At 41.0% G+C, this 20,104-nt stretch overlaps 1 protein-coding gene across 1 annotated transcript in view; it reads left to right on the top strand.

Annotated features, from left to right (window-relative positions):
* ilk (integrin-linked kinase) overlaps positions 1–19,320 on the top strand; it is a 39,389-nt gene extending 20,069 nt beyond the window's left edge. Inside the window, exons 5-13 of the mRNA XM_088639728.1 lie at positions 8,492–8,588; positions 9,629–9,712; positions 11,033–11,118; positions 13,372–13,481; positions 14,122–14,249; positions 14,521–14,642; positions 15,408–15,507; positions 17,349–17,479; positions 17,786–19,320. Of these exons, the coding sequence (XP_088495854.1) occupies positions 8,492–8,588; positions 9,629–9,712; positions 11,033–11,118; positions 13,372–13,481; positions 14,122–14,249; positions 14,521–14,642; positions 15,408–15,507; positions 17,349–17,479; positions 17,786–17,935 (1,008 nt within the window). The 3' untranslated portion in view covers positions 17,936–19,320. The remainder of the gene's footprint in view (positions 1–8,491; positions 8,589–9,628; positions 9,713–11,032; positions 11,119–13,371; positions 13,482–14,121; positions 14,250–14,520; positions 14,643–15,407; positions 15,508–17,348; positions 17,480–17,785) is intronic.
* Positions 19,321–20,104: the final 784 nt, after the last annotated feature.

Here is a 20,104-nt window from a genome sequence, read left to right as displayed (position 1 = left end):
ATCCTTAGACAACGCAGAAACTTGTTGTACTTTCTAATGACATACAAATGGAAAGATTACAGATTATCGTCTTTAATTTTGTTACGTTATACATCTTAGAAACGTTTCATCTATACAAACACCACAAAACTATTTTCGATTGTATTTCTGAATGTTATGTAACACTTACAGTAGTTATGCATTTCAATTATGCATTAAATCTGAATCATATAATAATAATTGCTTACACTTATATTGCGCTTTTCTGGGCACTCCACTCAAAGCGCTATACAGGTAATGGGGACTCCCCTCCACCACCACCAATGTGCAACATCCACCTTTTTAACTATATAATAACTATTTAACTATATAATAAGTTAAATACAAAACCAAAGACAAAACGGAGTAAAATATCATTCAAAATATTTTGCTAACAATGTTAATAAATAATAAAATGTATTAAAATGTATTAACTAAAGAGTAGGATGGCACAGTTGTTAGTATGCTTTTTGTTTTGTTTCTTTTTCATAAATACAACAGTAGTACCTGATGTCTCAGTGGCTTTCAAAATTAAATTATGCATGCAAACCTGTAAACTGGCCTGTGATACTGGCCATGTAATACCCTGCTTTTTGGAATAATAGTTTATTTTAAAGGATAGAGAAAGCACAGAAAACAGGCAGTTAGATTGATCAGACTAGTATGAAAAGCCATTTAGCAAAGAGGGAATGAGAAGAGTGACAAACTAGTAAACTTTAGATCTTTTTTTCTGAACCAGGGAAAATCTGATCATGTTTCTCTATAACAATAACAAAAAACTTTTTTACATATCACCTTTAAAAGTGGCATCTCAAAGCAATACAGTAGATGTAAAAACAGTTAAAAGGACCACAGATTACAAAGACAAACGCAAACACGTTTTTAATAAAATTCTCTTATTCATTCAGCAGAGAGCGAGACATCCAGCAGAGAGAGACACACACCGGTTTTCATTGACAAAAAGTAATAGTTTTTTTTTACATTCCTCTTGTCTAACAGGAATGTTTTGTTTGTGGCTAGACTGTTCACAAACGTGAGACTGTCTTTATCAGACTTTCGGGATTTTGGCCATAGTCCGTCTCCTTACCAAAGCGATACAGTGGTGCAGCTTGAAGTCTGTACCTGTATACAGTATGGTACATATAAAACTTACACCATACCGATGAGCTAATACCAGGGAAAGACACTCTGTAAAGTACCAGGGAAAGTACTGTAAACAGGTATATACTGTAAACAGGCGCCATCCTTCGGATGAGATGTAAAACCGAGGTCCTGACTCTCTGTGGTCATTAAAAATCCCAGGGCGCTTCTCAAAAAGAGTAGGGGTGTATCCCGGCATCCTGGCCAAATTTCCCATCGGCCTTTATCAATCATGGCCTCCTAACAATCCCCCTCTAAGAATTGGCTTAATTTCTCTGCTCTCCTCCCCACTGATCGCTGATGTGTGGTGAGCGTTCTGGCGCACGATGGCTGCCGTCGCATCATCCAGGTGGATGCTGCACATTGGTGGTGGTGGAGGGTAGTCCCCAATACCTGTAAAGCGCTTTGAGTGGAGTGTCCAGAAAAGCGCTATATAAGTGTAAGCAATTATTATATTATAGCGCATATTACAAGGTATTATTGCCGTTTTGAATTTTACATTCAATTATAAATATTTCTTCGTGGCCTGTTCTTCAGGAAAACACCGCACGGGCGAAACGATCTTAGAAATCTACCACCAGGCCTGTAAAAAAGAAAGCGGTAAGACGGTAAAACGCAAGCCTTCTTCAGGTGTGAGGGTCTTCTGCTCAGAATTAAACGCTAAAATGTAATGTAGGCTCTGAATGGGTCCAATTCTGATTTGGGCTTGATTAAGGTCGCTGCCTTTCATCTAAAATCCTGCTTGAATCGTTCTAAACTAAAATTTAGACTTGAGAAAAGGCTCTGGTGAAATTTCTCTTTTTTTCTTGGAAAAACATCTTACCCGCTGCAATCCGGGCACAGAAGGATTAAAAGAAGCCAGACAGGCAGGGGGAAGAGTGAGTTCTAAATAAAGAGGTATCCAGGTAACAGTGAAGGTAACAGCCGCAGACGTGGCCTACTTAGCCCACCAGGGTTACCCTACTCTCCCGGAGGGGGCCCACTGGGAGATAGCGCTCCAGGTGTTCCTCTGGGCCCTGGTGCCCACTGAGGTTCAGCGCCACGTGATGCTGGCCGCGCCGGTCCCCTTGGAGCAGGCCCTGGCTCTGGCTGAGCAGGCTGATGCCGTATTCGAGGAGACCAGTGGGCAACAACGGAGGGGTGCACGGGTAATCAGATGGTGAGGAAAAGACGGCCAGCGCGACGATGCTGGGGGAGCGATGACGGCGGGTCATCTGCCACCGCTGAGGGGAGAGGGGGCACATCGCACGGGAGTGCCGGTTGCTGGAGCCCTGGAAACTCCGGAGGCCGTCGGGAAACAGGAGCGGGGCGGCCTAAAGGGGGGAAGGCCTCCCTTGAGCAACGCTACCCCCACTCCGGAAAGCCAGAAGAAGCGCTTCACCCTGCCTGTTGGCCACTGCCGGGGCTTATTTCTTCCTTGCCTCATCGAGGGCAGACCCTGCCAAGCCCTCGTCGACACCGGTTCAACCATCACCCTGCCAGGCCTGGTGTCCTGCCGGGCACCAAGGCAGCCGGACCCCCGTGCACTTTGGGGCTGCGAGGGTGAAACACCCCTTCTACAGTACCTTGCCCCAGTCTGTGAGGACTGTATCCTGGGGTTGGACTGGTTGCAGCAGGTGGGCGGTTGCCTTGACTTGAACTGGTGAGAGTTGGTGGGGCAGGGGGAATGAATCAGTCTCGCGGTGGGCAGGGCAGGAGGTGTCCGGGGTGTGTGGGTTGACTGGAGCGGGAAGCGGAGGTGGCAGTGGCGGGCGTCGCTTTGGCTTGTCGGAGCCACGGGTGTCAGAGGAAGCGTGCCAGAGCTGACTGCCAGTACGGTGAGATAAGCTTGCCCCTACCCAAAGTCTATAAGGCTCTCTGTGCCTTGGAGGTGAGGGACGGGGTGCTGCGCCGGGGGTGGCAGGTGCCCTCCAGCGGTGAGGTCACTGCTTGGCAGCCTCCGGCTGGCCGTGCAATGCTTGGAGAACTGCCCCACGGACGACCGCGACACCACAAACTGCTCCCTGACCTTGTCGCTGGAGGGCACCCGCCACCCCCGGCGCAGCACCCTGTCCCTCACGCCCAAGTCAAGGCAATCACCCACCTGCTGCAACCAGTCCAACCCCAGGATACAGTCCTCACGGACTGGGGCAAGGTAGAAGGGGTGTTTAACCCTCGCAGCTCCAAAGTGCATGGTGAGCGCCCTGGGGGTCTGGCTGCCTCGGTGCCCGGCAGGACACCAGGCCGCAGCAAGGTGATGGTCGAACCAGTGTCGACGAGGGCCTGGCATGGTCTGCCCTCTGTGAGGCAGGGAAGGAATAAGCCAACTCTTCCCACAGCAGGCGGGGTGAAGCACTCCTTCTTGCTTAGAATAGCAATATTATGGACAATCAATTGACAATACATATAGAAAAGCACATATTAAATTTGGGGAATTTGGTTTCAAAAGTCCTCATATCAACGATGCCTATACTGTTTTCCTCTACAGTATGCTAATCTATTCTCTGTGCTCTCTCGCTCGCCCTCCCCAACCCCCCACCCTCAATTAAATTCAATTCAAGGTGCTTTATTAGCATGACAGACAAACTGTTTTTACATCTACTGTATTGCTTTGAGATGCCACTTTTAAAGGCGATATATAAAATAAAGTTTTTTATTATTGTTATAGAGAAACATGATCAGATTTTCCCTGGTTCAGAAAAAAAGATCTAAAGTTTACTAGTTTGTCACTCTTCTCATTTGCTAAATGGCTTTTCATACTAATCTGATCAATCTAACTGCCTGTTTTCTGTGCTTTCTCTATCCTTTAAAATAAACTATTATTCCACAATGCAGGGTATTACATGGCCAGTATCACAGGCCAGTTCACATGTTTGCATGCATAATTTAATTTTGAAAGCCACTGAGACATCAGGTACTACTTTTGTATTTATGAAAAAGAAACAAAACAAAAAGCATACTAAGAACTGTGCCATCCTACTCCTTAGTTTATACATTTTATTATTTATAAACAGTTAACATTGTTAGCAAAATATTTTGAATTATATTTTACCCTGTTTTTTCTTTGGTTTTGTATCAACTTATTATATGATAGTCAGATTTAATGTATATTTGAACAATGAAAATTTATATTTACAAGATGCAGGGGAAATTGCAACAACTTATTACAGTGCTAAATTCAATATTATTGATTACTAATAGTTTATGCTAACACCTAACTTTCTTAATTAGATGTATTTAAAACAGTGAACTACTGTAAGTGTAACATAACATTCAGAAATACAATCGCAAATAGTTTTGTGGTGTTTGTATAGATGAAACGTTTCTAAAATGTATAACGTAACAAAATTAAAGATGATAATCTGTAATCTTTCCACTTGTATGTCATTAGAAAGTACAACAAGTTTCTGCTTTGTCTAAGGATGGTATCAAAAAGTAGTCTAAGTGGTGAGAAAGCTGTGCTTAATGATAATCAGCAGCCATATCACCCTGCAACTCACAACTGGCAACCCACTGAAGCTAAGCAGGTGTGAGCCTGGTCAGTACCTGGATGGGAGACCTCCTGGGAAAAACTAAGGTTGCTGCTGGAAGAGGTGTTAGTGGGGCCAGCAGAGGGCGCTCACCCTGCGGCTCATGTGGGTCCTAATGCCCCAGTGTAGTGACGGGGACACTATACTGTAAACAGGCGCCGTCCTTCGGATGAGACGTAAAACCGATGTCCTGACTCTCTGTGGTCATTAAAAATCCCAGGGTGTTTCTCGAAAAGAGTAGGGGTGTAACCCCGGCATCCTGGCCAAATTTCCCCATCGGCTGTTATCAATCATGGCCTCCTAACAATCCCCCTCTGTGAATTGGCTTCATTACTCTGCTCTCCTCCCCACTAATAGCTGATGTGTGGTGAGCGTTCTGGCGCACTATGGCTGCCGTCGCATCATCCAGGTGGATGCTGCACATTGGTGGTGGTGGAGGGGAGTCCCCGTTACCTGTAAAGCGCTTTGAGTGGAGTGTCCAGAAAAAGCGCTATATAAGTGTAAGCAATTATTATTATTATTATTAATTAAGGGACTTAAAAATGAAAAGAGATGCTTCATATTGCTTGACTAATTTTAAAAACTAAGTTATAAATGCAGACGCTCTCTCGGTGCCGGGCGGGTCTAAATATCTAAATATCTAAACATTGCAGCACATTTGCCCCGGGCAGAGGCCGAAGGGCGCCCGGCTGGGGTGCGCGGGGAGGGGCAGGACAGGAGTGAAAGTGGTCAGGGCGGGGTTTAGGAAGGCCGCTGACCAGTGCAGCTGTCCCACAGTGAAGCGGGCGTACAGTCTGGGGGAGGTATCCGTTTTCCTTGTAAATAGTTCCGTGTGGGAGAGCCGGGCTGGCAGGTGGTAAAGGAGAAGAAAAATAAAGGCTTTAACTCCACAAGTCTGAGTTCTTGTGTCTGTCCTATCCGAACCCGAAAGTATTACAATATGTATCTTTATAGCAGGTGGTGTACAGCTTTTTAGTATAGATTACACTTTTTCTAAAATGTATTTAAAAAATAAAAACGATTACAATCTAATCTTTCCATGTTTGATCCCAAAATCCCAAGAAAAATAAATCTAAACGGGGAGAAAGCTATGATGAAAGTTTAAGATACTTAGAAGACAAAGATATCAATTTATGTTGCATTTGTCTGATTGAATCAAAAAACATATATTTAAACACGTTTGCAATTTAAATCAAAACGCGAATTAAATCAGTATAAATGTTTATATTGTAACGCATTACAATATACTATTCATTGACTATTCATTGTTATTAAAATGACTTAAATTCGATCATGTTGTGATATTTAGAAATATAAATTTGTTTGGTGCGAGTGAAGTTTTATTTAATCTCTGACCCAGGGAAAAGTGTGGTGTGGACGGTTGAGGAGAGAATGCAGGCTCGCGCTGTGTCCGTTATTCTTGTTTTTTTTTCTCTTTTTCTGGTTTGGTCGTTTTATCAATAAAGTTTGAGAATTGGCCAGTGAAAGCTCTGTTGTCCTTCACATGAATGCCTGAAACATTTTACCGAACCCAGGATTTTACAGTATTTTTTCTTTAAAATACCAATAACAGCAACATACAGTTTACATAATGATGTTTCAAAATTAATATAGTTTATGACCTTCGTTAATGTTTAAGCCAGAACACATCATTATATCTATTTTTTTTTCTTTTTTTAAATAAAAAATCGTTTGCCCAGCCTAACAGTATTGTTATTGTTGTTATCCTGTAAAGCGCTTTGAGGAGCCACCTTTAAAGGAGCTATATACAATAAAGTTCATTATTATTACTATTGTTAATTTGCTGGACAGAGAGATAAACATTATTACGCAGAAGACAAAGATAGCGATTTACTTTGCATTGTGCATTGTGCTGCTGTAATACAGTTTAAAATAATTAAAAGTCTAAACAGTAACAGCTTTATTTATGGGTTGTAATTTAAAAAAAGTCAAAAACCGCACTCAAAATGCAATTTAGAGCTTTTTGGCAAGAGGAGACACCCAAATTAATAATGTAACATGCCACTGTTTGTGCATTAATAAGGTTATACTGCTATTTCCTTAGATACACGATTCCATGGTTTTTTTTTTAATCCCCGGCAGAACCGGGCATCCATAAGAATCAAGTAATAGGTTTATTCCATGCTGAAAAAAAGAAGAAAGAAAACACATTCCATAAGATTCAGCGCTTTTATATAGCGCCTTTAAAGGTGGCTTCTCAAAACCCCTTACAGGATAAAAACAACAATATCAACAACAAGAATATTGTATTTCATTGCACTTTGACAGATCGTCCTTAAATCAATTGTTGATTTAAAGTTTGACAGTAACCCTAACACTAACCCTATTTTAATTTTTCAAAGAAATGTTTGTTAATAAAAGAAGTCATAGCTCTGGCTGGATTCGAACACCCAACGTGTGATATATAAGTTGAGAACCTAGCCCACAGCGCCACTAGCAAGGTCACATGATGAGGGTTGAAAAAGCCCTACAGAAACCGTATCAACGGACATTGTACAGCGTGTACTATTCTTGTGTTGCGGTACATGAATATAATTATATCGTTCTTAATTTCTTTAGATACGCGATTCCATATTATATTCCCTTTTAATCAAATTCTAAAAGTATGCTTGTTGACTCAGGTATCACGTTAGTTAAAGACTTCGATGCTTCAAATCTTTAGGGAGAAATGGAATGCTGACATGTATTTTTTCTTTAAAGTACCGAGACCAGCCATATACTGTATGTTGCTCAACTACTAAGATTTCCCTTCAGTGGTAAAATTCTATACAAATATTCAATACTAAAACAGGCATAGTAAAGACATTTAAATCTTTCTACGACCAACCAACGCACCACGAGTGCCCCTGTCGGTCAACCAATCACATACTGCGGTATTTTGCGTCACGATGCGCGAGGCCGTAGTCAATTACCCGCGGTACGTGTTTGTGCCGCGTACTTTGAATGGCTGCATCTGTATAACTGACATCACTGCTAACTGGTTAAGCAATGTTATATAAGTTTAGCAGTAATAAGTTAGCAAGTATGATTTATGATTAATAGCCATTACTTGGAAACCAGTACTGCTATTCTAAAATTATTTAACTGTACTTGCGGATTAAGACAAAATCCTCTAGGGTTTAAATAGGTTATCAATGTCTACACACTAGAACAGTTTCATCAGGATCAATTAAGAAGGTAATTTGTTCAATTATGTAATTCAGAGAATTTAGGATTGAAATCTGAGTACCCCACAGCACTCATAATATAAATGGTTACTTGCTTTATTGATTAGTGACTTAAAAGTATAACCCATTCATTAGAAACAGAACTGCAGGTCGAGGGTTGGAGACCCATGACCAACATGTGCCCCCTGGGACTGATTTATTTTTCTAATACAGGGTTTCTTTTGCTATCATTTCATTGGAAATTTCTGCTTAAATGCAAACGTAGTTAGGTCTGTCATTTCTTTGTTTATTCTGTGTATTTTATGTGCTATTATTATTATTTTGCATGATATTATGGTTAACATTCATGGGAGTGTTGGAAGTTTGCATTTGTTCAAGAAAGAGATTACTGAAAATGTCTCTTGCTTAGTTATAAACTGTGTCAAGCAATGAAAGAATTTCCCTTGCTTTTTAACATCAATTTACGCCTGATGCAAGGGTGATTACAAGCACCATATCTTTTTCTGTCTATTCCTGGAATGCAAACCATACTCGTAGTTCCGGCAGTTGTAATCCTCACTTTCTTAATATGCTGTTGGAAAAATATTGTCAATATTTCTCTTCAAGTTCATTTTATCTGCATTGTTTTCACTCCAGGACTTAGTAAATAGTGGTGCTCAGGTAAGCATCTGTAACAAGTATGGGGAGATGCCCATGGACAAGGCCAAGCCACACCTCCGGGAAATCCTCAGAGGTAGGACAGCCCTTCACTAATCCCCAGAGGGATAGGAAAGCTGGAACTCTGAATTCATTTTTTAAGTGCTGTTTAAAAATGTTGAAGAAATCTTTCCTTTACCACAGGTCTCCAACTCCTGTAAGCAAGCTCCTTTAACTGTGGAGTTTTCAATCAGCCAATACAATTTCCAGTTTGTTTACAACCAGAGAGATGTTTTGTGACAAGCCCACTGGTCACAAACATCTGGTGTTTCACATGCTGCGTGCCTTGCAGGAGAGTTAGCTGACTGGAGAAATGGCACCGCTTCCCCTGATGTCACTATACAAGTAAAAGCAAGAAAACCATGGCACAGGAGTCACTGCTGCTCTGATAGCTGAGGGAGCCCTGGTAGACAAATGCTTACCCAGGTCTGGCTGGCACTCAGCCAAAAGCATGCCAGTGCTTGGGGAGTCCTGGGGGCTGCTGTTGCAGTTACTTGGCCTGGTCCAGAGTCCAAAGTGATTATTGAGAATCAAGATGAATGCAATAGTATTTATTACCATATTTATTCTGAAACTAGAGTAAAGACTGAATCAAAATTAAGGATATGATAAACAGCATCGGTAGTATAGAATTGGGTGCTGTTCAACTGTAAAGAGTGTGGCAAGAAAATTCCTTATGTAACAGACCATTACTTTGGATGGTAAACTTCTTTCTGAGAATGTAGAGGAACTGAGATCACCTCACCTGAGAAAAAACATTTAAACAGAAACGTACAAGGAATGTGTGGTTTTGCAGAATGTTTGTCATACTGGTGTGCTTAAATAGATATGTACATTAAAAAAAAAGTATTTTGAGACTCCTGTGAAGCCCTGTCAGCAGTACATACTGGTTATAAGATTTGTTGTGAGTTTCTAGCTCAGCAGTGTTGTCCTGTGACTCTGCCGTGTTCAGTCTCCTCTCTAAATCATCTGTTTCCCATCAAATTCAAAGACCTTGATTGACATGACCAATGAATTACCAATTAGGGTTGACCTTCTCCTCTCTCTTCTTTTTGACTGACCATATACTCTCTCTAGACCGGGCTGAGAAACTGGGACAGAGTCTGACCAAGGTACCCTACAAGGACACTTTCTGGAAGGGCACTACTCGAACACGACCCCGTGAGTCACCTCTTTATCTCACCCTTTCACGTTAAAGATGTTAGACAGGGAGGTCTGCATTTTCTAAATTTGAAACAAATTGTTTAAAATCCTTCCGTGTTGGAGGAAAATAAAATTACAAACAAAAATTTTATTGACCAAGGGGAAGATAGTGTTAAAAATATTCTTTGTAAGATCATTTACAGCTGCAGCCTCTGCTTTGGTTAAAAAGTTAAAAATGTTCTAATGCAAACATGAGAGGTTCAAGCCAATTAATAATAATAAGTAGCATTTTAAAGCACTTTTCAGCTGGTGTGAAAATGTTATAAAGGTAGAAAATGACAAAATAAGCATATAATAATCACATGGTTAGAGGTGCAGTAGAAAATACAAGATCATTAGAAAATGGATTTGACACACACTAATTAAATAAAAAGCCTTTATGCATGAAATAATTTGAGTTTAGATTAAAATGCACTCAGGGTTGCTGACTCTCAAATTCCTTTGTAGAAAATTCCAGAGCTATGGGGTTTAGCAGGAGAAGGCCATGTCACCCAATGAATAAACAAACTTGGGTGAGACCAAAGTCAGGAGAACAAAGGTTGCAAATTAGGGAGTAGACAGATAATAAGTCAGATAATTACTGATGCGCCAAGCCATGTAGAGCCTTATAGACAAGCATGAAGATTTTGAAGTCCGCTTGATAGCTGATAGGAAGCCAGTGTGAGGACTCCAAGATGAGAATAATGTAATGTTCAGGAGTTCAGGCTACTGAATTCCAGACGTATTTGTGTTCAGTGTAGATTTCGAGCGAGTAGAGCATTGCAATCAATTCTAGAAAAGACAAATGTATTGACCAGATTTTATGCTACAGAGACAACAGTTGACATAGTCTGGTAAGATGAAAGAACAATGTATTTTACAGAATTCTCTACATGAATCAAAAGTCAAGCCAGGATGAAATATTATGGCCAGCAAATGCAAATCTGACATTGTGCCAAGTGCTATAAATGATACTAAAGCAAATTTTATGATCACAACATGATCTTATCAGATATTGGATGGGAAGCTAAGCAAATCTGGGTCTGGTCTGTACTGGGAATGGGAGACCATGAAAAAACAGGTTGCTGCTATAATTTATTTTAATAAGTAGGCGGCATTCTTCCCACTGGAGGAGTCAATGCCCCCCATTACAGTGACTTTGGTCACTATGGTGTAAGGGGAGCTATCCTTCAGATGAGACATTAAACTGATGTCTTGACTGTTTAATCATTAAAGATCCCATGGTACTCTTTATAAGGGTAGTGTTAACCCTACTGTGTTAATCTTTCTGGTCTGTAGGTAATGGCACCCTGAACAAACATGCTGGTATTGACTATAAGCAGCTGACCCTGACAGCCAAGCTCAATGAGAACCACTCTGGGGAGGTGAGTTGGCAAGGTCACCAGTCCTGTTCCATTCTTTATTTATGCCTTGCATTAGGATAGGAATTTATGATTTGAAAACATTTTGAAGAGGGCATTACAGCGGATGCCTGAAGCTAGGATGCCTGAAGCTAATAGGTTTATAGCAGTTAAAGCTAAATATTCTTGTTGCTCTGAAAAGAAGTTTGATCTTCACAGCTTGTTACAAATTACCAAAACACACAATGAAATGAATTGGTACAAATTTGTAGCTAACAATACATAAGAATTGTGTGTCACTCACTGCACCAGCAGGACATTTTTAATTACATATTAATTGGGCTTATCTCTTGGCAGGCGTAGGAACATCATCCATCATTTTTTGATGAACACTCTGTAGGTGAAGAGGAGTTTTAATTTACTGTAACAATCAGAAGAGTACTTGATGACTTTTAAGAATTAATCAAACATAATTTACGGTTTCACACACAGATTCTAAACATGCAATATACAATTTAATGATGTAACATGCATAAAAAACAACAAATGTAATTGAATATGTTTAGAAAATGATCTACTGTAATATGAATAGCTGATTTTTCACTCAGGGATTACAAAGATCAGAGTTAACATGTATTGACTATTACATGTTACAGTCTAGCCCATAGGTTCAAGTAGGTAGCTGCATCAGCATGTGTAGGCTGTAAGAACAAATAAGTTTATTTCATGCTGAAAAGAAACACAATATTTCAGCTATGGAATCTTCTTGGAACGTTGTGGTAAGACGTCCTTGAAGAGTTAAAACTTCCCTCTGATAAAACGGGTGGATTGGTCAGTATTCCAGCTCGGCAGCAGCTCTGTGCTGGGAGGGTCCCCATGCAGATAGAAGAGAGAGAATTTTGCCTAGATTTGCTTAGAAGTTTGCATTGAATCAGGCAGCATTGCCAAAGTAGCATCTCTCAGACTTTAAAACAGTCTGTACAGTTTATCTTCTTGGGGTCCAGCCATAAGGTAGACAAGGGGAACTCTTTTAAACCCCAGCATTAGCTTTGTTCAGAATATCCTTGATTATGGGGCCAACAGGGGGCGCTCACCCTGTGGTCCATGTGGGTCCTAATGCCCCAGTATAGTGGTGGGGACACTATACTGTGAACTGGCGCCGTCCTTCAAATGAGACGTAAAACCGAGGTCCTGACTCTCTGTGGTCATTAAAAATCCCAGGGCGTTTCTCGAAAAGAGTAGGGGTGTAACCCTGGCATCCTGGCCAAATTTCCCATTGGCCCTTACCAGTCATGGCCTCCTAATAATCCCTATCTATGAATTGGTTTCATTACTCTGCTCTCCTCCCCACTGATAGCTGATGTGTGGTGAGCGTTCTGGCGCACTATGGCTGCCGTCGCATCATTCAGGTGGATGCTGCACATTGTGGCGTTCATTTTGACTGCCTGTCAGGTAATGGGAGTCCCCATTACCTGTAAAGCGCTTTGAGTGGAGTGTCCAGAAAAGCGCTATATAAGTGTAAATTATTTTTAGAATTATTATTATTATAGATTTTCAGCAATAAAGTCCAACTGTAGAATTTTGGTGATCAGGTAAAAATAACAGTGAACACGAGATTTCTTATATTTCAGAAATAATATCTCGGCCAGAATTCTTTACTATCTGTCTCACTCTCTCGCCCTAAAGAAAAATAAAGTCCTGACTCGGACTACTTGTAGTCATGTGGTTAGGAAAAGTCAGACAGCTGGTTAAATTGGAGATATTAGAAACCATTAGGTTAACCAGCAAAACAATGTTCTTGCTTTTAAGGTATGACATCACACTATGGCTGATATGCTGTCAGGTTTGGTTCTAGTACCCACCCTACAGATCTCTCATTGTTGGATCTTCCCCTGGGTAATTGACCATGCCCTGTGAGTTTAAGATCGTGGCCAAATGAGCCTATTGACTGGCTGGAACCCATCTGCACTATATATCATTGCACTGTTTGGCTTTGGCGCAGCTTTACCATGTCTCTTATCAGAGGTGCTTCTAGGCTACATTCCTCTGCATTTAGAGAGAGGCCCATGCACACGTGTCAATGTACACAAAAACTTTTAAATCTTTAATAACAATTAATTATAAGTAAAATAACAGGCCTTATCCCTACAACTCAAATAAGAGATTTGAGCATGCTAAAATGATGTTAACTAGGGCAAGCGGATGCAGTATGGGTGTGATTTTGTGTCCGTTGCGATGTTCAAGAGCGCTAGCAATGCATATGACCTCTTTCTGCAGCTGTGGCAGGGCCGTTGGCAGGGCAATGAGATTGTCGTGAAGGTGCTCAAAGTCCGTGACTGGACCACACGCAAAAGTCGGGACTTCAACGAAGAGTATCCCAAGCTCAGGTAATTTTGCAGCCTCATTGTGGTCAGTGCCAGGTCCCATCCCAAGAAGCGCATGTAGATCCCCTGTCCCTCTGTCTCTTTATTCCTGTAGCAGGTCCTCTCGGCTGCTACCCTCACGTGTAGTGTACCCTCAAGTGTCCACAAGCATAATATGGCAAAGACACTTTCTATTTCCTCTCGGTCTCTGGACATGCTAGATATGACACGTTTATACGCCAAATAAAATAAAGGAGCTACCAGTCCCCCTGTTTAGAGCAAACTGGGAGCTAATTATTTTGTAAATGTTTCACAAAGACTTATCTTAATATCTGTTACTGTGACACAATCTGCAATTGGGCAGAGTCTGAACTGCTAATGTTTAGCAAGAGGATGTGAGCTGTACAAGTATTGTACAGAAGAGATTTTTTTTTATCAGGCTGTTAACACAGGGGTTGTGCCAGAGAACAGCTAATAGCATGGGCTATCTCCATCTGACTATTGTGAAAGGCTTACAGTGGCATTTGACACACACATACAGCTCAAGATAAATGTAAACTAAATCATGTTTGAAAAATGATTAAATTTAAGTCTCACAGAAGCCTCCCCTCCTGCCCTCTGTTCTGTACTTTTGTGTCCCCTCTCCATCCTGTCCTGTGTCCAGGATATTTTCCCACCCAAATGTCCTGCCCATGCTGGGAGCCTGCCAGTCCCCACCTGCCCCCCACCCTATCATAATCACGCACTGGATGCCATATGGCTCTCTGTACAACGTGCTGCATGAAGGGACAAGTAAGTACAGTTTTAGCTCCACAGAGAAACCTTCAGACTTGCCAGATTGCAAGAGGTTGCAATTTCCAGAGGTTTTCTCTGGTCCTAAATTATGTTGCTTAAAAAATCTTGCATTTTACCTCAACTGAAAATATATAGCATCCTCTTCTTACTTGAATCCATGTTCAGCATGTAATTGGACACCATTCATTACAAGAGAAATGTAAAATAAAACCATACTATAGACTCTTTGATCTTCTTATCTATCCTGCTCTCTCCATCCCTCCCACAGCCTTTGTGGTTGACCAAACCCAGGCAGTGAAGTTTGCGCTTGATATTGCCTGTGGGATGGCCTTCCTGCACACATTGGAGCCCATGATCCCCCGGCATTATCTTAACAGCAAGAGCATAATGGTGAGTAAATCCCTATTCTCTGCACTGACCCACTCACTCTCTTTTCACTGACCCACACCCTTTTTATTATTTTATTAAAGTTATTATGGGGAAGTACAAGTAGTGCTGCAGAAAGTTCAAGTCTTTGCCTGTGTTGCCCAGTTCCTATGACCAAGCTGTGGTCACTGGATCTGTACTTTGTGAGAGTTAGTTTCTACATGTTTTGATTAAGTATGTGTTTCCCATGGGTAAGGTGGTGTTTGGGTTGATTGCGATGTGGTTAACTCTGATTTGTGCCATTGTAGAACTGTTTTCTGATATTGGTTTCTGTTGCTGTGCCTAAGGACAGTGAGCCTCAGAATCATTTAGCTGGTGGGGGGCTCTTGTGTCATCAGGGCCTTCACGTGGTAGGAATTCTAGTAACCCTTTTTTATCTGTAGCCACTATTTTTATTTTTCTCTATTGTATATTGATTAGAGGTATACGTGTTGGTCTACTTCAGTTATGAATGCATACAGGGCTTTTATAAGGGGTTTGTCTCATTTTGTGAAATCCTGGTCTGTGATTTGACCCCACACTTCTTGTGCAATGAATTAGATTGTTTTTAGAGCCAGATAATTTTGGAGGGAAATTACAGAGCCTCCTTCATATGGCGTAAAAAGCCTTACATGTCTTCTCCTATAGTGCCTTCACTGCCAGATCAAAACCACCTCTTTCTGTGCTCACTTAGTTATTTCTTTAAACATGCTGTTTTTGAGACAATTGGAGTTTATTTGTTTTTGACAGATTGACGAGGACATGACAGCGCGAATCAGTATGGCAGATGTCAAGTTTTCATTCCAGTGCCCTGGGAGGATGTACTCTCCAGCCTGGGTTGCGCCAGAGGGTAAACCCATTTGCTAACTTAAGAAGGATACATAACATCCTTCACGTGTGCAATCACAGTCCAAGCCAAAATTTTGAGTGCATACATAGGACAGTTATCCAAAGTAGTCTGTACACTGCACAGGTTCTTCAAAACTTGTGAGAAAGAGAGTTAAGGAGCTTTCTCATTCCAGAAGTTTTTTTTTAGATATTAAAACTACCTTGAAAATATTTACAAGCTATGACTAAACATTTAATCATCAATCATACTTTGATCGTAGATCTATATTACTATTAACTAGTAAACTTAAACATTTTCAATTTCAATTCAAGCTTTATTGTCCCCTAGGGGAATTTTTTTTTTACGGCACAGTCAAACGCAACACAACAGACAGATACATATCATGAAAAGGGAAGAGAATACAGAAGTGTTACATGAGAAAAGAAACAAGAGACAAAGTTGTTACTTTGCATTGTTTAAGAGTGTAATTGCAGTGGGAATGAGAGATTTCCTGAGTCTATTACATCTGGGTTTTACATCTGGGGTCACAGAGGCATTTCCTCTGTGGTGGATGCTGCACATTGGTGGTGGTGGAGGGGAGTCCCCATTACCTGTAAAGCGCTTTGAGTGGAGTGTCCAGAAAAACGCTATATAAGTGTAAGCAATTATTTAATTATTATTATTATTATTATTATTATTATTATTATTATTATTATCTCCCAATTGGGAGAACTGTGAATTCACAATGGAGAGGGCGAGACACACACTCGCTGGTGCTGATGGCTTTCTTAGTCACCCTCTGTTTGTAAAGGATGCTTACGTTGATTTGATTATTCCCGATTATTTTGCCACTTATATTTACTAATTTACCCAGCCTATTACAATTACCGGTACTTATGTTGCCAAACCAACAAGTTAAGCAGTATGTTAAGACACTTTCAATGAATGGTGTGTAGAAAAATGTAAGGATAGTTTTATCTACCTTAAAGTTGGCCTTTTTTATAGATGTCACAACATGTGTCCCATTTTGGGTTTTTGTCAATGACCAGTCCCAGGTACTTATAGTCATTGACAATTTCAACAAGCTGACCAATTGTAGTGGGTTGAGGGGGTGTGGTATTTTTCCTAAAATCCTTAACCAGTTCCTTTGTTTTTGAAACATTTAACTTTAGGGAGAACTCGTTGCACATGTTGGTAAATTCATTTAGAATGGGCCCATGATGGTATTCTGTGTCCTTTAATAAACTGACCAGGGCTGTGTCAAAACTTAATGAGATGTCTATCTTTGTGTTTGCTTATGCAATCATTGGTGTACAAAATGTACAGCAGAGGGGACAAGACACAGCCCTGTGGTGATCCAATTGATGTGTAGCGAATGTCAGATAAGAACTTCCCCAATTTGACCTGTTGAGACCTGTTAGTTAGGAAGTCTTAGGTGGCTTTGTGGGTGGAGTGGTGGCTCTGTGGCTAAGGATCTGCGCCTGTGACTGGAAGGTTGCCGGTTCAAATCCCGCGGCCGGCAGAGGAATCCTACTCCGTCCTGAGCAAGGCCCTTAACCCTAACTGCTCCAGGGGCGCCGTACAATGGCAGACCCTGCGCTCTGACCCCAAGATTCTCTCCCTGTCTGTGTCTGTGTCTCCATGGAGAAAAGCTGGGGTATGCGAAAAGATGAATTCCTAATGCAAGATATTGTATAGGGCTAATAAAGAAACATTCCATTAACATTACAAATGTTATTTATTGTTTGTATGTTTTCCTTTTAGGGTAGGCAACTTAAAAGCTCTACTAGAAGTCAGCTCTGGTATCAGGATTAATGTATTGGTCTTGTACTGTTTCTTACCCCGGTTGCCTTTCCCTACAGCCTTGCAGAAAAAGCCAGAGGAGATAAACCGCCGGTCAGCTGACATGTGGAGCTTTGCAGTGCTGCTGTGGGAGCTAGTCACTCGAGAAGTGCCCTTTGCTGACCTCTCCAACATGGAGATTGGCATGAAAGTAGGTTGACAGAGCTGTATTGCAAAAGGTTATCATAGCCCTCAATTATTTTGTGAGCAATGTACATGTTTCATCTGCTGCATTTAACCCTCTGAATGTTTACTTGGCACCAGTTAGTCCTCTGCATCAACTTCCATCGGCACATTGACACTTCACAGCACGTGCTCCAGCATATCTAATGCTAGAAGCAATGCTTCTTTGCACATGGGAGAGTACTGCCTGTTAGTAGCTGTGGGTGTCTATTACTTGTCTGTGTTGAAATGTCTTCCTGAGTCACTTTCTCACTCTTGGACTTTGTGCTGCCAGGTGGCCCTGGAAGGCTTGAGGCCCACGATCCCCCCAGGCATCTCGCCTCACATCTGCAAGCTGATGAAGATTTGCATGAATGAGGACCCTGCCAAGAGGCCCAAATTTGACATGATTGTCCCCATCCTGGAGAAGATGCAGGAGAAGTGACCTACCCCATCCTAGTAGTGCAAACCTGTATTGCCTTAACTCTCACTACTGCTGTTCTCAATGTCACCATAACCTAGCTTGAGCCAGCAGCACCCCTATACCTCTACTGTTCTTGAGGAAAGCATTATTTTATTTACCCCCTGTGCTCTGCGAACCCACTAAAGAAACAGAATGTAAAGCTTTAGTTCCTCCCCTCTAATACCTCCTGTTTGATTGGAGTAGCCATGGGCCCATGTGTCACAGGTATGTCCAGCACATAGTGCCAGTTGGATGGTTTCCTCTGCAGAAAATGAAGCACAGTGTACAGCTCATCAATACTGTCTGAAGCCCAGTTTGAGGAAAGGGATAGAGAGGCCAAGCTGAGCTGAGTTCATCAATGCTCCCACCATAGTAACCTGTTCGCTTCATATTTCAATGTGGACTTCAGACTTCATTTAATTTCCAATTTTAAGATTTCTTTTTAATAAATTCCACTGATCATAATAGCATGCAGCCCTTTTTTTGTAATAGCCACAATAACACTGTCTACAGAAGTTTGGAGTGTTTCCTGGGCATTCTAAATGGCTTCTTTTAATTCCACTTCTCCTTAGGGAATAGCACTGAATCTTTACCTTGCTTATTTATAAAGGGTGCAGATGGTGAGCACAGAAACCGAGTGGCAGAAACATCTATGATGTCCACTAATTTTCCAGTCACAGGAAACCTAGAGCACCATCAAACAGAAGTTTTCAGATGTACTTCCTTTTTCATTTTAGTCACTGTGGCTATTTCCTCCTTTGGACAATACTATTTTCTAACCAGGATTGTTTAAAGCATGGACAGTCTACAAAGGCTGTTCTACCCAGAATTATATCATCTTAGTTACTGAGTTTGGTAGGGAGTTTCCTTGGAAACAGGGTTTTCCTTGTCTTTTTTTGCTTTTATTTACAGGAATAAAGATTAACAGGAACAAAAACGAGTGGGGGGTGGGTTGTTGACGGGTTGTCTACCTTCCAGCCGACCTGATGCCAGCTCCGTGCATTTCTGCTGTGGTGCTCAGTTTTGGTTCTGTCGAAGCAGATCTTCTCTCTCTAGCATATTTTCACATCACCAGCTATCCTCCCCTCCCCCCCAGCTTGCTTGTCTGTGTTTACACACGGGGGAAAAAGTAAACAAAGCATGTCTTATACAAATGTATGTAATTTATATATATATATTAAAAACTTTGTGATTTCCATTGTAAACTGGAGGCCATGTTTTTTATGAGACTCTGCTGTATCTAATTATATTCTGCAGTATCTAATTATATGAGCACACAACGTTTTCTTGTAGTGTTCTTTCACACTGCCACTTGATTCCCTCTTATTCTTTTGTTTGTTTTATTAAAATATTATGATTTCACGGTTTGGCATGTTTTTCCTGGTTTTCTGTTAAACAAAGGAGCTAGGTCTGACAGGATGTCTAATAGGAGTATTGTTATATTTCTTAACATTGGAATATTTAACAGTACTTTTTTGGTGTACTTGAAGATATGAAGTGAATTGGTGGTTTTTTTAAAGGTCTTTTAAAAGATGCTGTTTAATTGATCCATTAAAGATAGTAACCAAATGCTGTATCTTAAGAGCACTGAATAAAGTTGGAATAAAAGAGCAAGAGTTGAAATAAAAATCTTCAGATAGTAGCCAGAGCAAAGGCTCTAGAGCAAAGGCTGGACATCCTTGTTTTATGACAAATATTTACATAGAATACTAGAGACCAAATAGTGCCCTAAGAAAGTTTTCTTAGTGATACTTCCATCATGTCTGTGTTTGTGTCAGCTTTTGCCTTGTGGAATGTATATAATTGGTCATTTTCATACCCATTTCGAGCCATTTTGTGGCTGAAATAATATCTGGCAGGTAAGCTTAATTGGTTTGGCTAGCAGGAGGAATTTTAGGTTGCAGGAAGCTCCTATTATAATTATTTACACATTGATTAATCAATTCTATCCTTTTCCGTTATTCACCATTTTCATAACTACCTATCTGTGACAGTGTCAAGCTTATATTTGTTATGTTATAATGTTTATTAATATAAAAGCAAGTGTGGCCAAACCTGTATACAGTATGTGCCAAGGGCTTACAGAATGGGTATTTTAAATCACTCCATAAGTACTTTAGAAATGCAATAGTGAGACATTTTGAGGACAGT

The sequence above is a fragment of the Lepisosteus platostomus genome, chromosome 7 (genome assembly GCF_059453375.1).
Source record: "Lepisosteus platostomus isolate fLepPlt1 chromosome 7, fLepPlt1.hap1, whole genome shotgun sequence".
Classification (NCBI taxonomy): Eukaryota; Metazoa; Chordata; class Actinopteri; order Semionotiformes; family Lepisosteidae; genus Lepisosteus; species Lepisosteus platostomus.
Note: the sequence above shows the minus strand (reverse complement) of the source record. Positions and strands in the feature narration are given on the sequence as shown.